Here is a 19,335-nt window from a genome sequence, read left to right as displayed (position 1 = left end):
GCGAACCCGGTTCCCCTGCATCGGCAGGCGGACGCGCAACCACTGCGCCACCAGGGAAGCCCGATACTGCAGCTTTGTGCTCCCACAACACCCTTTGCATAGACCAATCATTATACTTTCCACATTTGTTACAATTGTTTTTGAGTCTCTCTCCTCCACAAGACTCTGAGCCTTTTGAAGGCAGGTATGATGTATAATACCTGCATCATACAATACAAGTGAGATGTGTTACCTCTTTATTCCCAGCACCAGGGTGGCATAAGGCACATGGTAGGCATGCAGTAATTTTGACTGAATGATCAAATGACTGAAGACAAAAAGTATATGATATAGTGATTACGAACCCATTCTCAGGAGTTACCTGGTGGTCTAGTGATTAGGATTCTGGCCTTTCACTGCCGTGGCCCGGGTTCAGTCCCTGGTCGGGGAACTGAGATCCTGCAAGCCATGCAGCATGGCCAAAAAGAAAAAAAAAAAAAACAAAAAACCCCAAACAAGACAACAGCAGCAACAAAATAACCTGTTCTCTGGAATAATTCAAGTCCTATCTCTGGCACACATTGGCTGTGTGACTTGAACGTGTTACTTTTCTTCTCTAAGACGTAAATTTTCCTTAGAATGAGAGTTGGGAAGATTAAATGACATGATGTAAGTAAGACATTTAGCAAGTGCCTAGCACATGGTATGCATTTGATAAAAGTATGCTGAAGACCAGTGGATCCAGAAGTACAAGACCAGACCTAGCCTAGGCCAGTGACCTCCAGAGACCCTTCCTCCGAGTTTCCTGAAAGGATGCAGTCTGTTTACAAGGAGATTATAATCTCATTTGGCCAGTGGGATTACATCCATATTTCATTTTCAGAGAAGGTAAATCCGACCACACCCAATAACAAGATGTAGAGAAGAGAAGAAGAGATGTAGAGGAGAGAAGGCTCTGTGAAGGCCTCAGGGAGGAGGTGGGACTTGGAGGTTGAGAAGAATTTTTTTTTTTTTTAGGAGGAAGGGAAGAGTATAATTCAGTACCAGGAGAGCATATTCATAATGACTTATTTGGGAGACCTGATGCAGTACGTTATACCTGAAGGATGTATGTGAGGGGAAGGGAGGAGAGAGAGGGATGGGTAAATGGGACTATTTTATGAAAAGAAGTGGGAGGTGAAATAACCCCACTCTGTGGGGTTAAAGTATGAGAGTCTCAACTTCAAGCCTGAGGGATTTGGGATTGATCAGGGCTGTGCTGGACATTATGGTAGCCCTCAGCCACGTGTAGCTATCGTAACTTTAAGTTAAATTTTAAAAAAATTAAGTAAGAAATTTAGTTCCTCTGTTGCACCAGCTACATTTCAGTTGCTTGATTGTCACATGGTGGCTACGTTAGTGTTTAGAACACTTGTATTATTGCAGAACATTCTTCTGGACAGTGTGTTCCAGGTTACCAGATTTCTGGCCTTGTGCGGCCCATCAGATCACTTGGGTCCCTTAAGAAATAATCAGAATTTCTTTCTGACCAGTCCCTACAACTCTGGAGGGAAAAGTGTGGGGCTGAAAAATAGAGAATTAGGATTTACCCACATAGATGTGGAGATGGGGTTACTCAGAGAGAGTAGCAAAGCACCCCACATAAGAGGAGCTAGGGGAGGGGAGAGAGAAGGAAGGGAGGAGAACCTGGATAGGATTATTATCTGGTCATTCACCTGAAAATATTTATTATATTCTCGCTGTATGCTAGGTATTAAGTGCTAGGGGTATAGTGGAAGGAAAAATAGCCTTGACTTCTGCTGTCATAGAGCTTGCAGTTTATGGAGTTTTACTGGATGAGTTATATTGAAGATTCAGGAACATCCATCCTTATGTGCTCCCCATATTCTAAAATGCTTCATTTCTAGAAGTTGGAATTGGAGGCTGAAATAGGTGAAGATATTGCTTAAGGTTAGTTACATAAGCATCGTGTAGTCACTGCTTCAGTTTCTCAAGGTGTAGTAAATAGAAATATTATAACTTCAGAACTTTAGAGGGAATGAAGCATGTGAATGTATGTTTGTGTGGGGCAGGAGGGGTAGGTCCTGTTATCCTGCAAAAGTCAGCCATGCTCTCAGCTGTCCACTGGATTCCCTCCTGTCCCTGCTATCCAACTGTTCTCTCTTCAGGCTTCTTTTATTATTACTGTGAGTAGTCAGTCACCAGATGACTTATTTCCCAATGCTTAATGAAGACATACTTCATTTCTCAGTCCATTATCTGCTCATTCATCAGTTTCCAGCAAGAGCAAACAGATGCCCCTCTGAACACATAGCATTTAGAAGTGGGACTTGCCTGTAGCACCATCATCATTTGAGGCTCTGGGTTTAGGATTTTAGATTTACAGCTGACTCTTCATGCTCTTGCATCAGCTCCCTCACAAAGGAGTTGCCTTTTAGACCTAACTCTGGCCCACATTTAATTTATTAAATGACTCATCTCTGACTCTAGATTTCCCCACTCCAGCCTGCCTATACACAGCGTCATTTCACCTCACTCTGCAGCTCAGACCCTGGCAGTAGTCTCCTATGGATTGTTAAATCTCAACTTTTTGGCCTAGTATCCTTTCAACACCTTTGCCTTCTTTGGGTGACTCTCTGGGGCAGCTCCTCTGGGTTGGCCAACTAAGGTCTGCTTCTCATCCCTCACCCATGGCTTGTCATTGCTGAAATCTGTACCGTCACTTGTGCTTTTTGAAGTGGAATGTCCACTCCCACTCCTTTTCTTTCTCATCAGTCCCCTTGGCTCTTGGCTTTTTCTACTGGGCAGTTTCCAAAGCCTTTCCTGACTGATCCTATTTCTGTGACTGCATGTCTTCAGCACTCATTTGCTCACTCTGCTTTGCATTATTCTGTCTTTGCAGATGGTAATAAAACTGATTTTGAAAAATCTGGTTTCTTTTCTCTCCCCTTTGGATACAAAGCTTGTGCAGAGCGGCTGATTGAGTGTTGCCTTGCCTGCAAGGGGTGTTTCACAAAGAGAGGGTATTAGAGGCTTGAGCATTAGTAGGCTTCTGGAGTCTAGGGAGGTGTCCCAAAGATCTAGTCTGTCCCTCCCACAGTTCCCTGTTCTGCCCTAGGTGATCTCATCCTCTCTTTTTACCCTAACTTCTGTGACATGTTGGTGCCGCTCATATATATACATTCAGTTAAGGACAAATACTTCCTTTTTGTGTCAGAGCTGGTCATAATTCTCACAACTTTAACAGCCTTGTGGCATTTACCTTTATAAGCCCCTGATTCTTTCTCTTCCCTGAAACACTTTCAGTTTTACTCGAAACTGTGTCTCCTGAATTGCAATTCCCAAGACTCCAAATAAAGCATTTTATAGTCTCAAAAAATACACACACACACACACATATATATATATATATATATATATATATATACCTTCAGTCTCTTCCCCTCCTTGAGCTTCATACCCGTATATCCTAGTGTGACTCTAGGATCTTCCGCAGGCAACTTAATCTAATTGTGTTTCAATCTGAAATCATCCCTTCTTCACTTATCATTTATCCCTAAATTATGTCTCCAATGTATTCCTCATTTTGGGTAATGAGTATTTCCAAATTAGAAATCTTGGTCTCTCCCTTCACTCCCTTGTCATTCCCCAAATGCAGTCAGCAATAAGTCTATCTTTGCAATTTCTCCTGGCTCTTTTTCCTCTCCATTCTCTTTGTTCAGCCCTCATCCCTCTCCCGAATTTCTTCTTCCTCTTCTACTGATCCTACATGACCATAAAAGTTGTTTTACAAAAGAATATCAGACCCTCCAGTAGTGTTGTGCAGGTTGTGTATTGCACAAAGGTGCTGCATTCACACTTTAGAAATTGTAGGTTTGTATATTATGACTATCTTCTGGCAGATGGCAGTAAAATGTGTTGTTCTAACATCAGTATGTTTTGACAGTTAAGGAATGGAAACCTTGATGCCTATGGAGAACATCCTCTGTTCTTATGTCCTTAGTTGTCTGCCAGGCAAGCTTCTCACCCTTTAAAACTGAGCATGAATATCCCTTCCTCGTGAAGCCTTTTTTGATGCTCCCTACAAGAGTTAGTCTTTCCTTTCCCTAGGCTAAGGCCATATTGGGCTACTCCCTTCTTATAGTAGGTATTACATTATGTTGTAATAAGTGGTATATGAGTCTGCCCCATTGTACTCCAGGCCCCTGAAGGCTAGGGACAATGTTTCATCATTCTTTGATCCTCAGCAGGTAGCTTAAAATCCAGCACATAGAGTATATCAATAAACATAACAAATATTTGATTACATAGCATGACTGAGGCACAGAAGTAAATATTTTACCCATATTGTTTTATTTAATCCTCACAACACCTTCATGAGGCCTGTCATTATCACATTTTACAGGTGAGGAAATTGAGACTAGGGAGGTGAAGTCACTTGCCTCAAGATGAACAGCTGGTAAATGGCATGTGTGGTGGTGCTGGGGTGTGGCCCTGGAGGACCTGTGCTAGTTTTTCCAGCGATTCTCTTGTGTTTTGTCTCTCAGAGTAATGATGCGGGTGTGCTGGTTGGTGAGACAGGACAATCGGCACCAGCGAATCAAACTTCCACATTTGGAAGCAGTCATGGTTGGGCGCGGCCCCGAGACCAAGATCACTGACAAGAAATGTTCTCGACAGCAAGGTAATTGGTCATAGGATTGTGGAGATTACCGTGTTTGGTTCCCTCAGATAGTGATAATCAAAGATGTACATTTCCTGGATGCTACTGATAGAAAACCTTTTGTGTGCCATAAACAAAACTCAGGAACTGAGCTCTTTTAGCCAGTGCTAGGGCCCCATGCACTCCTGACTCCACCCTCTGAAAGTGGTTAATATTCAGTGTTGGGAGCAGGCAGGTTCTATCCTGTACTGTGGGGTGATGGAACTGAGTTCTGCACTCTGCTTTGCCCAGCGAGATTCCTCTTTGGGCAGTGAGACAATTGAATTCTGGGATTTCCAGGTTGGAACCATGTCTGAGAAGTGATGGGATGGTTTCGTCCTTTACATTTCGCCACATACACAGGGTGGTATCTTTAAAAGACTATGACATCTAGCTCTTGAAATGTCTTTTATGGGATTTAATGAAATGAAAGTCCTTAGGAAAAATCTTTACCATGTACCTCATTTTTTACCTGTAAACTCCAGACATGCTCACTGCTACCAGGCCTCCCCCTGCAGTGTGTTTGCCATAGTAGGGGTTCCTAAGCTTGGAGTCTGCAGCACTGATTATGGTTTTTCCCACATGAGTTAATCTAAATGGGAAAAAGAAAAAATCCATGCTTGAGCTGGCTAAGCCAAACATACAGAAGCAGACACTGCTTCTTGCTCTCTGTCTGCCTTGTCACAGCAGCAGCTGTAGGGATGTGTATGTCAGCCTGTCCAGAAGCTTTTTGTTCACGTATCTGAACACAAGTATTTAGTGTTACTTCTTCCCACACATGCTCAGACTGTTCTGTCCCTGCAATCCTTTTTCTAGAATATTCTTTCTACTCCTCCTACCCAAGGCCAGCTGAACTTCAGTTTTCCAGGAACGTATCTTTTACCTTTTTCTCTGTTGAAGGCATCTGATGGTTTGATACAATAGTGGAAGTCTTGATTTAATCCTGAGATATAAGAGCTTGTGAGAGAAATGGGTCCCCTTTCCTGACTGCAGAGTCTGTGATCCTGAGTGGGCCAAGGGCTCTGGAATAGGGAGACTTGTGGGGATTCAGTGAAGCTGCCTTATAAAGATATTAGCAATAGCTAAGGGAGTATGTACACTGTTGGGCATTTTATGGAAGGTCCTGGAGCCCTAGCCGCCTGAATAATGGATGATTTTGCTCTTAGGCCTTTGAGAAAACCCTTGTCACATTGCCTCCTGGAGTGAGGCTTCATTGTCTTGTAGGGAGAACAGGAGCAAGTGCCTGGTTCTTCATGGCATTTGGGTTTAACTTTTTTCAATCTCTTTCAGTACAGTTGAAAGCAGAGTGTAACAAAGGATATGTCAAGGTAAAGCAGGTATGTCTATTTGTAACTTGGATTTCCATGTTATACTTGATGATTTTCTTACACTGTTGACTTTAGAATGTCTGTGCCAGCCAATAAAGGCTTCTCTGTCACGTGTGGAAATGGCAGAGTAACAGAAGTGAATATTAAGCACAGTGCCTGGCACATAGTAAGTGGTGAACATAGGAGTAGCTATATTGCTAATGGTGTTATTGCTATTATTATAATTATTTTCTGGTTATTCCATAGGTAGGGGTCAATCCCACCAGTGTTGACTCACTCATAATTGGGAAAGACAAAGAGGTGAAGCTGCAGCCTGGCCAGGTCCTCCACCTGGTGAATGAACTTTATCCATATATCATAGAGTTTGAGGAAGAGACAAAGAACCCTGGCCTGGAAACACACAAGAAGAGAAAGAGGTCAGGCAACAGTGATTCTGTAGAAAGGGATGCTGCCCAGGAAGCTGAGCCCAGTACAAGACTAGAATCTGGGAGCAACCCGAGCCAGTGCTCTGTGCCCCCAAAGAAGGAGAAAGATGCATCCACCAAAAAGGTGAGGGTAGTGTGCTTGATAGATGATGTGGAGATTAAATGAGGTGTAATGACTACTTAACTGTTTTGTACACAGTAAAGCCCAGACATGCCTAAGGGGTTATTAACCATGATGAAAGAGTCACTTGTTTGTGTCACCAGTCAGTTGGGTGAATATCCCTTTATGTACTTTTCTCTTGAATTCCTGAGGTAAGCCCCTTGAAGGTAGGGTGATAATGGCAGTGTGCTTAACACTGAGCTGCTAAAATGGGTCAGTGTATATCTACAGAAGGTTAAGATGGGAACATTCTTCATAGATCATGTGATTCACATCCTGATGTCAAAGTGGAAACTTAGGCTGTAGATGGAGTGGGAGAGGGCAGAGAAGATGCAATTCACACTCTGGTGTTTCCAACCTCTGTCTAGACATGCAGCTCTGAATATGGGAAGAAAATGGGAATGGCTTATGGTTCATAAAGGAAAAGATTGAGGTAAAGAGATATAGTTTAATTCTTAAAGACTGACCTTATTTCCAAGTTTGGTTGGACTTTGCTGATGTCCAGTATTAACTACTGACAAATTTAACTATCGCATTTGCGATTTACATTGCCCCTTTTTGCTCTAGGAATCAATGGGCCATTGGAGTCAAGGCTTGAAGATTTCAATGGAGGACCCCAAAATGCAGGTCAGAATAAAATTTTGGCATTGAAATACATTTCACGTTTTAAATGATCACTCCACAGAGTTCATAACTACAAATGAAATCAAAGGAGATCAGTCCTTCTGAGTGAGATTCATTTTATTGGGCTGTTTTGTGAGATCAAGTGGCTTTTCTCATTGTCAGTAAGTTAGCAACTGGAGTTCTTTGGAGAGAAGCCAAGTTTTTCAAATTCATATCCCTTCTGCCTTGTTTCTCCTAAACTTCTGGGTACTATTGTAAGGGAAGTTGTGTTAACCTTAGTGTGGTCTCTTTCAACAGAGTGTCAGATAATATATAGTGACTGTAGTTACTGGTCTGCCCTGGGATTAATAGTCAGGCGTCATCCTGGGAGGAGTCTGAGTTCTTAAATTACATCCTGGGGTGACAAGGGGCAATCTGATAGGGCTTCTTGGAGCACACTTATATGTATCATGTGGTCTTCTGTGTTAGAGTGAGAAGGGTGCGTTTGAATTCATGCCTGCAGGGGTTTTACATCAGATTCTCAGGAACTATTTTGTACTATGCCTCTTCTGTGTGTTCTGTGTAGTGTGGTGACTGAAAACTCAGACTGGAGTCAACTAGATCTGTGTTGGAATTCTAGACTTCCCACTTAGTACTGATAACTATGTGACCTGGTGCAAGACACTCAACTTATCTGAGTCTCTGTGCTTTCATCGGTCAAAATTGGGATACTAAGACCTTCTGCACAAGATTGTGGTGGGAATTAAGTGAGTTAATGAATGTGACTGTATCTGGCACACACAAGATGCGCTGTAGATGTCCATTTCCTTCTCTTGTGCCCCTCTGCTAGGTTTACAAAGATGAGCAGGTGGTGGTGATTAAGGATAAATACCCCAAGGCTCGTCACCACTGGCTGGTCTTACCATGGGCCTCCATTTCCAGTCTGAAGGCTGTGACCGGAGAACACCTTGAGCTCCTCAGACACATGCACACTGTGGGGGAAAAAGTGATTGCAGACTTTGCTGGGTCTAGCAAACTCCGCTTCCGATTGGGCTACCATGCCATTCCCAGCATGAGGTAAGCCTTGTGGGGAGTGCTGGTGTGTCCTGGTTCTATCTAGGTGGACAGATGGATTCAGCCTGGGCCTGCTGACTGTGCTCATAGCCCTGAGGTCCAGGGGAGTAGGGTGGGGTGTTTCCAAGGCAGGTGGGCTGAAACTTCAACCCTCCTGCCTCACTTGCTTGTAAGCCTTGAGTTCCTACTTCTGCTTATAATTTGATAACATACAGTTCTTTGTTCTTCTCAAAGTGTAAACTCTGAGAGCCTAATTTATGAACTAGATGAAGCAGCTTCATTGCCTTTGGGTGAAGAACTGTGGTCAGTGGCTTTTATCAGATTTTTCAGAAGCATCTATAACCCCTAAATGATTAGGGACCATTGCTTTGAAGGAGGCAAGCATCACTGAATTCTTTCATGACAGCCTAGTAGATCTAAGATTTAAAATAAAATGAGAAAAAAGTGTAGAGCCTGTTTTCCTCTGGCATACCCAGAAGGATTCAGAAAGGAATGATTGATTCTTTTCAAGGAATGAAAGCAAGGCAGATCTCCAATTCTTTTGAGCTAAGCAACAAGATAAGCAGAGTGATTGGGTTTCTGAGTCTTTATCTTAGGCTGTTTTTTTTTTTTTTTTGGTGGTAAAATAAACATAACATAAAATTTACTATTTTAACTATGTTTAAGTGTACAGTTCAATGGCATTAAGTACATTCACATGGTTGTGCAACCATCACCACCATCTATTTCTAGAACTTTTTTCATCTTCCTGAACTACCTCTCATTCCTTCCTCCCCCTAGCCCTTGGCAACCACGATTCTACTTTCTGTTTCTATGAATTTGACTTCCCTAGGTACCTCGTATAGGTGGAATTATACAGTATCTGTTGTTTTGTGGCTGGATTATTTCACTTAGGATAATGTCTTCAAGGTTCATCCATATTGTAGCATGTGTCAGAATTTCTTTTGGTTATTTTATTTAACCACCTAACAGTCTTCACATTTTATTAGGTGGGTAATTATGACTTAGATTACTGGTCACTTTAACAAGTGAAATTTTTGTGCCACATTTTTTCCCCATCAATACTCTTTATTTTAAATTGAGGTATAACTTACATACAATAAAATGCGCAATAAGATCTATAGTTTGATCAGTCTTGATGTATATGCCATGTAACTATCACTGTGATCAAGATACAGAACGTTTCTGTCATCTCCCAGGAAGTTCCCTTGTGCTTCTTTCTTGCAATCCTCCCCCCATCCCCAAGTGTTGTTCTCCTTTCTTTCAGCATAGATTAGTTTTGTCTGTTCTAGAACTTCATATAAATGGAATCATACAATGTATATTCTTTTTCTGTCTTTTTTTGGTCAGCATAATGGATTTTGAGATTCATGCATGTTGTTGTGTATATCATGGATATACTTCATTGTTTTTCTCTTGTATAAATACCCAGAAGTGGAATTGCTAGGTCACAGGGTGGAAGTTATGTTGTATCTCATTAAAAAAATATTTTTTAATTGTTAAAACCTTATTCAAAAATTTAGGGCAAAAAGTCACCCATAATCCTGTTTCCCTAATGCTGCAGAGCTCATGACTAACAGCCCTTGATCACAAAGCCCTTTTCACATAGTAATCATGGTGTCCATACCTTTTTTTAAAAAAATTTTTAATTGGGGTATAGTTGCTTTACAATGCTGTGTCAGTTTCCGCTGTACAATGAAGTGAATCGATTATATGTATACATATATCCCCTCCCTCTTGGACCTCCCTCCCCCACCCCATCCCACCCATTGAGGTCACCACAGAGCACCGAGCTGAGCTCCCTGTGCTATACATCAGGTTCCCATTAGTTATGTGTTTTACGCATGGTAGTGTATTTATGTCAATCCTAATCTCCCAATTCATCCCACCCCCTGCTTCCCACCCTGTGTCCACACGTCCGTTTTCTGCATCTGCTGTTGTGCTAAGGAGAATGCTAAAGGCAAGAGCCGTGACTGGTGTGGGTGGGAAGCAAAATGACCAGTAAGTAAAGTTTCCAGTTACATATCCTTTTATGATCACTCTTTATGGTATCATTTTGAATAAATTAAAGATAGGAAGGAAAAGGTAATAAATTAAATATTTTTTCTATTGTAAAAGTAATATATTTTCAATTTAGAAAATATAAAACTGGAAGTATGAAGTAGAACAAAGATCTTCCATAATATCACCACTAATTAAACTCTGGACCTTATTCGAATTTCAGCCATTTTTCTTTCCATTTTTTTCTGCTCCAGAATCCCACATTGCATTTATTTGTTGTCTCTCCTTAGTCTCCCTGATCTGTGACAGTTCCTCCTCCTCTTCTGGTTTTCATGACCTTGACACTTTTGATGAGTACTGGCTAGTTGTTTTACAGGATGTCTCTCAATTTGAGTTTGTCTGATGTTTTTTCATGACTAGATTGAGGTTATGACTTTTTTTTTTTTTTTTTTTTTGCCAATATACTACAGAAATGATGTGTGTCCTTCTCAGTGCATCATATCAAGGAGTGCTTGATGTCGAGATGGTTTGTTGCCCATGATATTCACCTTGATCACTTTGTTGAGGTGGTGTCTGCCAGGTTTCTCTACTCAAAGTTACTGTTTTTCCCTTGTAATTGATGAATATCTTGGGGGGAGATGTTTAAGACTATATGCTGCTATATATTTTCTCCTCAAACTTTTGCCCAGTGATTTTAGCATCTGTTGGTGGATCTTGCCTGCAACAGTTATTATTATGGTGTTTGCCTAATGGTTATTTTATGTTTCCCTCATTCCTTCTAATTTATTAATTGGAATTCCTCTGTGTGGAAGAGCTGTCCCTTCTCCCCCATTATGTATTTATTCAATACACGTAGGGACTCATGGATATTTATTTTAGTCTATAGGATTTAATTTAATCTATCTCTGTTTATTGCTCAAATTGTTCCAGCTTTGGTCATTGGAAATTCCTTTAGATTGGCTCCTGTATCACTTTGACATGCCCCAAACATTTTTTGAGCTCTTCCTTATTTTCTGGACCAAGATGTTCCAGGCTTATCTTATATTTTTCCTGTTCTAGCCCTGGAATGAACCACTTTTCCAAAGAGCCCTACTTCCTTTTAGTGGATAATGACATTTCTAAGCCAAGACTAGGGCACGAGGTTTCTGTAGAGAGAAGTGATTGGTTCCAGAGTGTCTTTGCTTCTAGGTCCTCTTAGCAGATGGAGCCAGGAAATACATGCATGAATCCTAACCCACACAGATACATGCACCTCTCTGTTTATTTCTCTGTTTACCTACCTGTACATGTGTATGGAAAGCCATGAGCTCATGCTGATACTTCTGATTCCAGTCCAACTCCACAGGTTCATCCTTGTCTTCCCATTTCCTTCTTTTTTTTTTTGCAGTACGCGGGCCTCTCACTGCTGTGGCCTCTCCCATTGCGGAGCACAGGCTCCGGACGCGCAGGATCAGCAGCCATGGCTCACGGGCCTAGCCGCTCCGCGGCATGTGGGATCCTCCCAGACCGGGGCACGAACCCGTGTCCCCTGCATTGGCAGGCAGACTCAACCACTGCGCCACCAGGGAAGCCCCCCCGTTTCCTTTTTTGTGACTTCTTTCTCCAACAGTGAGAAATTTGGCTCTCTTTAGCTGCAGTTAGTTCACTTATTTGTTCAGTCCTAGTATACACATAAAATAGTTGCAGAATTGCTAATCCGCACCCGGGTGAGAAAGACATTTTACTCACTAGAGTACAGTCTTTGTATAACGTTCTTTTTATCTTTACAGAATCCAGTCAAAATACTGTTTTCCAAACTTAATTAGGCAGTTATTTTCTTCCTGATCCCCTTCAGTGTGGTTCCCTTTTCATTTGTAATACAGTTAGGTTTATTTATTACTGCTTATATTCCATTTTAAATTCCCACACGGCACTGGTTGGTTTTGATGATTTATTGGGAGAATGTGAAATATTACTGATTCTAAGAGTCGAAGCTATACAAAAAGTCATCCTACTTGGTTTAACAAGTCCGAAAGCAAACTATTGGTTTTCTTCCTCAAACCTGCTTTTCCTGAAGCTTCTTCATCTCAGCAAGTGGCACCTCCCCAAACCCACATCCAATCCATTAGTTGGTCCCGTTGGTTCTATTCCAGAATATATTCAAAATTGGATTGCTTCTTGTCATCTTGACTGCTATAGCTCCTGTCTAAAACATGATTATTTCTGGCCTGGACTGCTGCAGCAGCCTCCTAACTGGTCTCTCTGTATCCATCTTTACCCTTTCTACAGTCCTTTCTCCACACAGTAGCCAGAGTGATCTTTTAAAGTGTCAATCAGATAACAGGACACCCCTGCTTAAAATCCTTCAGTGGTTCCCCAGTGTAATCAGAATGAAATGCAAACCCTCTGCCAACCTATAAGACCCTTTATGATCTGGCTCCTACCTAAGTCCCTGCTCCTTGTTTCCAGCCATTCCAGCCATATTTCCTTTCTGCTCCTTGGTTGCACCAAGCCCTTTTTCAGGGCCTTCACACTTGGTCTCCCCACTCCCTGAAACACTCATTCAGATCTTTGCTTTCATGACTGCTTTCTCAGCTCAAATCACTGCCTGGGAGAGGCCTTCCCTGGACACCCTAGCTACTTAAAGAGGCAGCCTCTACCCTCAGGCACTCTCTATCCCATTTCCCTGTTTTATTTTTTTCTTAGCAATGTTAACATTTTGAATCTTCCTTGTTTATCTGTTTACTTATTTATTATTTCTCTCCCCTCATTAGAATATAATTTCTGTAAGGGCATAGGCCTTTCCCATTTTGTTCACTGCCAAATTCCCAGTGCTAGTACAGTGCTTGGCCCGAGTAGGTACTTAATGAGAAGTAAATAGTCTTTTTTAAAAAAATTTTTTATTTAGGGTATAGTTGCTTCACAATATTGTACTAGTTTCTGCTGTACAGTGAAGTGAATCAGCCATATGTATACACATATCCCCTCCCTTCTAGTTTTCCCTCCCCTCTAGGTTACCTCAGAGCATTGAGTAGAGTTCCCTGCACTATACAGCAGGCTCTCACTGGTTTATCTATTCCATACATAGCAGTGTCTACATGTCAATCCCAATCTCCCAATTCATCCCATCCCCTTTCCGCTCTCGGTGTCCATGCGTTTGTTCTCTACGTCTGTGTCTCTATTTCTGCTTTGCAAATAAGATCATCTATACCATTTTTTTAGATTCCTCATATATGCATTAATATATATTGGTTCTTCTCCTTCTGACTTACTTCACTCCATATGACAGTCTCTAGGTCCATCCATGTCTCTACAAATGACCTCATTTCGTTCCTTTTAATGGCTGAGTAATATTCCATTGTGTATATGTACCACATCTTCTTTATCCATTCATCTGTCCATGGACATTTAGGTTGCTTTAAATAGTCTTAAGTGAATGAATGAGTGGAGTTAAATGGAAACACTATCAATATTCTACATACCCATACTTTTTGTCATTTTGATTAAGCTGGTTTTAATGGTCAATCTTTGTTTCCTCTCAACTAGCCATGTACACCTTCATGTGATCAGCCAGGATTTTGATTCTCCTTGCCTTAAAAACAAAAAACACTGGAATTCTTTCAATACCGAATACTTCCTCGAATCACAAGGTAAACAGTGTTCTTTGGTTTTTACATTTGTTTCATTTTCTCAGTTGTTCTTTTTAAAAATTAATTAATTAATTAATTAATTTTTGGCTGCGTTGGGTCTTTGTTGCTGTGCACGGGCTTTCTCTAGTTGGGGCGAGAGGGGACTACTCTTCATTGCAGTGCACAGCCTTCTCATTGCGGTGGCTTCTCTTGTTGCAGAGCATGGGCTCTAGGTGCGTGGGCTTCAGTAGTTGTGGCACGCGGGCTCAGTAGTTGTGGCTTGCAGGCTCTAGAGAGCAGGCTCAGTAGTTGTGGCTTGCAGGCTCTAGAGTGCAGGCTCAGTAGTTGTGGCGCGCGGGCTTAGTTGCTCGGCAGCATGTGGGATCTTCCCAGATCAGGGATCGAACCCATGACCCCTGCATTGGCAGGCGGATTCTTAACCACTGCCCCACCAGGGCCCTTCTCAGTTGTTCTTATACTTGATTCATTTGTTTTCCGAAATAACTTGGCTTCAAAAACCCATGTACAACTTTGTGTTGCCTGTACAGAGAGCCCCATTAAAAGAAACTGGGTTATTTGGATTGTAGTAGGATTGCCACTTTGCTGTGAGCAGCCTTCTTGAGGGACTTAGAATGCTGTTATGTCAGGGTCTAAAAAAGATTGTTTATTTTAAAAATGGGGGAGTTCAGAGGTTTTCCTGAGAATTATTGGAGTTCATGGATCTGAAAGCTCTAAACAGTTATTTCTTCCTTTTGCCAGCAGCTAGGAGGAACTTGGGGGCTGCCTTCCATCAAGAGTGGTTACTTAACAGGGGAAGGCTGTGTATACAGCAGGAAGCATTTCCCAGTGTGTATACTGTGGAACTTCATCATGCTGGGATGTTAATGATGACAGCTCCCATTGACCAAGGGCTAACTAGGGGTAAAGCCCTGTGATAATAAGCCTTTGACTTAGTAACATGGATTGCTTAGAGTGTATCCTGAAGGAATGTAATCATCTCAGAAATAAGTTGCTCAGATTTAGAACCTGACTGAGCCCATTTTCCCAATAGTGAATGTAACCTCAAGTTGACTAGCTTTAAGGATACCTGACATATTTGGGAGTCAGATTTTCTTCCTTCTTTCCTTCCTTCCTTCCTTCCTTCCTTCCTCCCTCCCTCCCTCCCTCCCTCCCCCTCCTCCTTCCTCTTTCTTTCTTTCTTGCTTTCTTCCTTCCTTCCTTCCTTCCTTCCTTCCTTCCTTCCTCTCTCTCTCTCTTTCTTTCTTTCTTTCTCCTTCCTTCCTTCCTTCCTTTTCTTTCTTTCTTTCTTTTTTTTTATCTGGGCTCTAAACTCTATTTCCTTGCTTGCAGCTGTGATCGAGATGGTACAAGAGGCTGGCAGAGTGACTGTCCAAGATGGGATGTGTGAGCTCTTGAAGCTGCCCCTCTGTTGTCATGAGTGCCAGCAGCTGCTGCCTTCCATTCCTCAGCTGAAAGCGCATCTCAGGAAGCACTGGCCAAAGTGATTCTGTGGAGCCTGAACTTCTGCAGCAGGTGTGGCTGATTGTTTAGAGCAGATTCCTGACACCTGTTCTGGATTGTGTGTGAACGTTTATTTCTTGAATTAAAACATGCAATTTTTTTTTTTCAAAGCTTGTTCTATTCCTGAGTGGCCACAATATGGGGTGACTTGAATAGTTCAGGAATTAGGAATTAAGGTTTGTCATGGATATGTTCTCTGGTGAGGGTGGCTGGGATAGGCCTGGCCCACCATCTCCAGGAGCCACATCAGGTCTGACTAATGGGAGCAAAGCCATGTTCAAACTGATCAAACACAGGATATAGAGGCAGAGGGCTGCTTATATATTTCTGTTTCTTACATTATCCTCCCTCCTCAGAGGCAGGTGGTACCCTTTCATCAGAGCAGCCAGAATGGTCTCTTATTTATCCCGAAGGCACTGATTGGTCTTGTTCTCTGATATTAATCTGGTCTGTAATATTCTCTCTCTTTCCCTCATTCATAGGGAGACTTAGTTTCTTCTGTCCCCTTCATTGCTTTCTATCCCAAACCACCCAATTGCTCCTTTCCCCAGGAAGTCTCTCATCAGTTCTCCTTCACTCTGAGCAAACAGGCTAGGTGAGGGGGTAGAAGGATAGTGTTTTCTTCTAATATCAGGAGTTCCTTGATGGTATGGAAATACTCAGCCATATGTTCATCACAGTTCAGCTGTCAAGTCTTCTTGGTGTCTTGCTTAGATCTGTTGTCTGAAAATAAACTTCATTTGTTTGGGGTATCTCTCTTAGGTAATTGAAAACTATCAGGAGTTCAGCTAATAGTCACAAAGTCAGCTCTGATGCACAAAAAGATAGTTGTTGAATGAAAAGTTGCACAGGACCCCATTGCTTCACTTTTCCCTCAGAACAAATTTGGATGGAACAGTTCGATTAAGTTACTTTTTGGATAACATCAAAACTAAAGGTGAAGGGAAGTCTAAAACATTATTTTTGATCAGTTGTTAATCTGTTTGGTGGTGTGACATTTTTTGCTCTTGTTTGTAAAAAAAAAAAAAAAAAAAAAAAAAAGAACATCTTAACAATAACTTCTCTCTGAAGAGAGAAAAACCTCAATCCACAGAGACCACATTTGACCTGTGTCGTTCACAAATAAACAAGATGCCACAGTGGTTTTTTTGGTGAGCATGGGTATAGTCATAATCAGTAGTAATTAGTGATTATAGCAGCTAACACTTGTCCAGCTCCTTTGTTTCTGGTATTATGTTAAGTACTCTATCCAAAAGATCTCATTTACTTCTTACTGTATGTAACTCTGGGGTAGCTACTATTGTTATGCCCCTTTAAAGGATGAAGATCTAAGAATCTGTAAAAGATCCTGGGCTCCAAAGTTGGTCTTGGTTCTGGTGCATTGAACTCATTATTTTCCCTCTCAGCTGAACAGTAAAATGCAGTACTAACCAGCAGAGGTCATAGACCTGCAGGGGCCTTGGGCCTGTGCTGACCAAAAGTTTCCATGGCTTTCGTTGATTTCTCTGAGGCTGGTCATTTCCTTTAAAGCCCTTTTGTCCAACATTTTTCGTCTCTGTCCTCTGTTCCTTCTGCATTCCAGGAATGTAGTCCTTATCTTATCAGCCCAGCTGATCCATAAATAGTTCCTTATCCAATAAATAGTTCCTTCTGTCTAGCTCAACTCTGGACCTTTGAGCCTGCCCAATTGTCTGCTTCCTCTCCTGCAGTGGTTGCCTCCTTACCCTGTGGCCCATGGCCTTCTCCCTCGACCCTGTGGAGGGGATGTGACTTCATAGCTTTTCCTTTGGTGTCATTACTATGACTCTTTCTAGAATCATGGGCTTGTTGGTTAAGAACAGACTCTGGATTCAGATCTGGGTTCCAGTCCTGGCTCAAGTACTCAGAGCTGAGGGATCTTAGGCAAGTTACTTATTTTCCCTGAACTTCAGGGTTATAAGCATTAAATAGAATAATCCATGTAAAAGATTTAGCATAGTGTCTGGCACAGAGAAGGACTCGATAAATGGTAACTGGAAGCCTCTGCTTTTATTTTGGTGGGGGGAATGGTAGGGATTGGGAAAGAGGGTTCACTTGATCTGTCCCCTTCTCCACATCTGATGCCTTAGAACCCAGAGAAACTCTCTTTCTAAAGGTATACTCCATGGACTCCTGAGACCAGAATTACTAGTTTCCTTTTAAAAAATATAAATACCTGGGTTCTACCCCAGAACTATTGAATCACAATCCCGTGGGTCTAGGAATCAGCACTGTATAACAAACATTCAGGATGATCTTTATTCATACTAAATTTTGAGAACCAGAGTATAAATCAGCCCTTGGCTTAAAACACCTTGCATTTCTGAAGCTTCCAGAGTAGGCTGTGTCCTGCCAGGGCACATACTGTATTTTCTGGTTGGCTTTCTGGGCCAGTTATGGGTCTTCCTTCCCTCTGCAGGGTCAGTGTTATTTCAAGATCCAGGAAGACCTTGGGCATTAGATGAGGGAGAGTGACTGGCTGTAGCCACCAGCCCTTTGTTTCTGCAGGGGTTGGAGGGAGCCCCTCTGGCCCCAGGCTCTTAGGAGCCAAGTTGAGCTGATGACTGCTTCTTTTCAATGGCTCCCATTCCCCTCTTCCTGCCCCGGGGTCAGTTTCAGAGGCTTGGCTTGGGACCCTGATGAATGTAGCTAGCCATAGACTCAGAGCATATATGTTTTTTCCTCTTCTGGGTTTGTCTCTTTGATATCCAGGGATGAATAGTCCCTTCAGGGACCAGGCCATACTTGGGATGGTCATTAAGAGTCTCTGCAGGTTTATTGACATTTCCTGGAGTTTCATCACATACATTGGATATGGCTAGATATCAGAGATTCAGGGCTCATCTGTGACAGAATTGGCCTAACTGCCTCTCTCTGTCCCAGTAATGCCAACTTGGAGACTTCCACAGAGCTCTTCCATAGACTAGATTAAAAAAATATATATGATAGGGAAGTCCCTGGTGGTCCAGTGGTTAGGACTTGGTGCTTTCACTGTGGTGGCCCGGGTTAAATCCCTGGTCGGGGAACTAAGATCTTGCAAGCTGCGCGGCACGGCTGAAAAAAAGAAATGATGAAAGCCATCAAGCCTACTCCCCAGGATAATATATATATATATATACACATTTTATATACATTAATAGGGAGTTTATAAAGTCCCTGAAGTGCTTCCATAGACTCCCTAGTGGTCTGTGGACCTCAACTTACGAACCTCTGCTCTGGTGAAAAGGTTCATCATGTGTCTGGGATTTCAGGAGGTGTCTGCGATCACTGTGGAAGACAAGGGGCCAGATCCCATCTCCAGGATGTTTCTGGGATGCTCTCCTTTGGTCTCAGTGCTCCTTCCTCAGCCCTTTAGTACATACACATCCTGGGGGCCTCTGGCTGGAGTTGGAATCCGGACCCAGGAACTGCTGGCTGCAGTTTAGCCACCACACTCAGGCAGGAGTCTTGGGAAACAGGGAAATCCTCAGTAGGTCTGAGGGCTTTGGGAACCTTGGCTGACACTCATCATAAGCGATCTAAAAGGCATTGAATTGGGACTTCCATGGTGGTCCAGTGGTTAAGACTGCACACTTCCAATGCAGGGGGTGCGGGTTCGATCCCTGGTTGGGGAACTAAGATCCCACATGCCGCACGGCTAAATGCATGAATGAATGAATGAATGAATAAATGGCATTGAATCTACTTTACCAAAATGAATGTCTAGGGGAAAACTGTACCGATCATCTGCACAAATAGATCAGCTGCACCATGATTGTATCTCAAGACTGAAGACCCAGTACAGCTTGTAGCAGCTTGTACTGTTAAACTAAGGCAGAGATTTTACTGAGGCCCCAGCCAGTGCACTTGAGAATTACAGAACATTTAACTAAATTTCAGATAAAGTGCCCAGTGAACTTTAAGAAATGGATATTGC

General features: G+C 42.3%; 1 protein-coding gene across 9 annotated transcripts in view; it reads left to right on the top strand.

Annotated features, from left to right (window-relative positions):
• The window catches only part of APTX (aprataxin), a 79,330-nt gene that overhangs the window by 25,424 nt on the left and 34,571 nt on the right, over positions 1-19,335 (top strand). For 7 of the 9 annotated variants that reach the window (XM_028494045.2, XM_028494046.2, XM_007116188.4 and 4 more), the window contains 7 exons: positions 4,527-4,663; positions 5,972-6,018; positions 6,256-6,558; positions 7,162-7,221; positions 8,048-8,274; positions 13,798-13,901; positions 15,231-15,507. In XM_028494045.2, the coding sequence (XP_028349846.1) occupies positions 4,531-4,663; positions 5,972-6,018; positions 6,256-6,558; positions 7,162-7,221; positions 8,048-8,274; positions 13,798-13,901; positions 15,231-15,385 (1,029 nt within the window). In that variant the 5' untranslated portion in view covers positions 4,527-4,530 and the 3' untranslated portion in view covers positions 15,386-15,507. Of the gene's footprint in view, positions 1-4,526; positions 4,664-5,971; positions 6,019-6,255; positions 6,559-7,161; positions 7,222-8,047; positions 8,275-13,797; positions 13,902-15,230; positions 15,508-19,335 lie in introns of those variants that run through there. The other 2 variants (XM_055087233.1, XM_055087234.1) reach the window with 1 other exon arrangement.

Source organism: Physeter macrocephalus, chromosome 9 (genome assembly GCF_002837175.3).
Source record: "Physeter macrocephalus isolate SW-GA chromosome 9, ASM283717v5, whole genome shotgun sequence".
Taxonomy (NCBI): Eukaryota; Metazoa; Chordata; class Mammalia; order Artiodactyla; family Physeteridae; genus Physeter; species Physeter macrocephalus.
The sequence above is the reverse complement of the archived record's forward strand: the minus strand, read 5'-3'. Positions and strand labels throughout refer to the sequence as shown.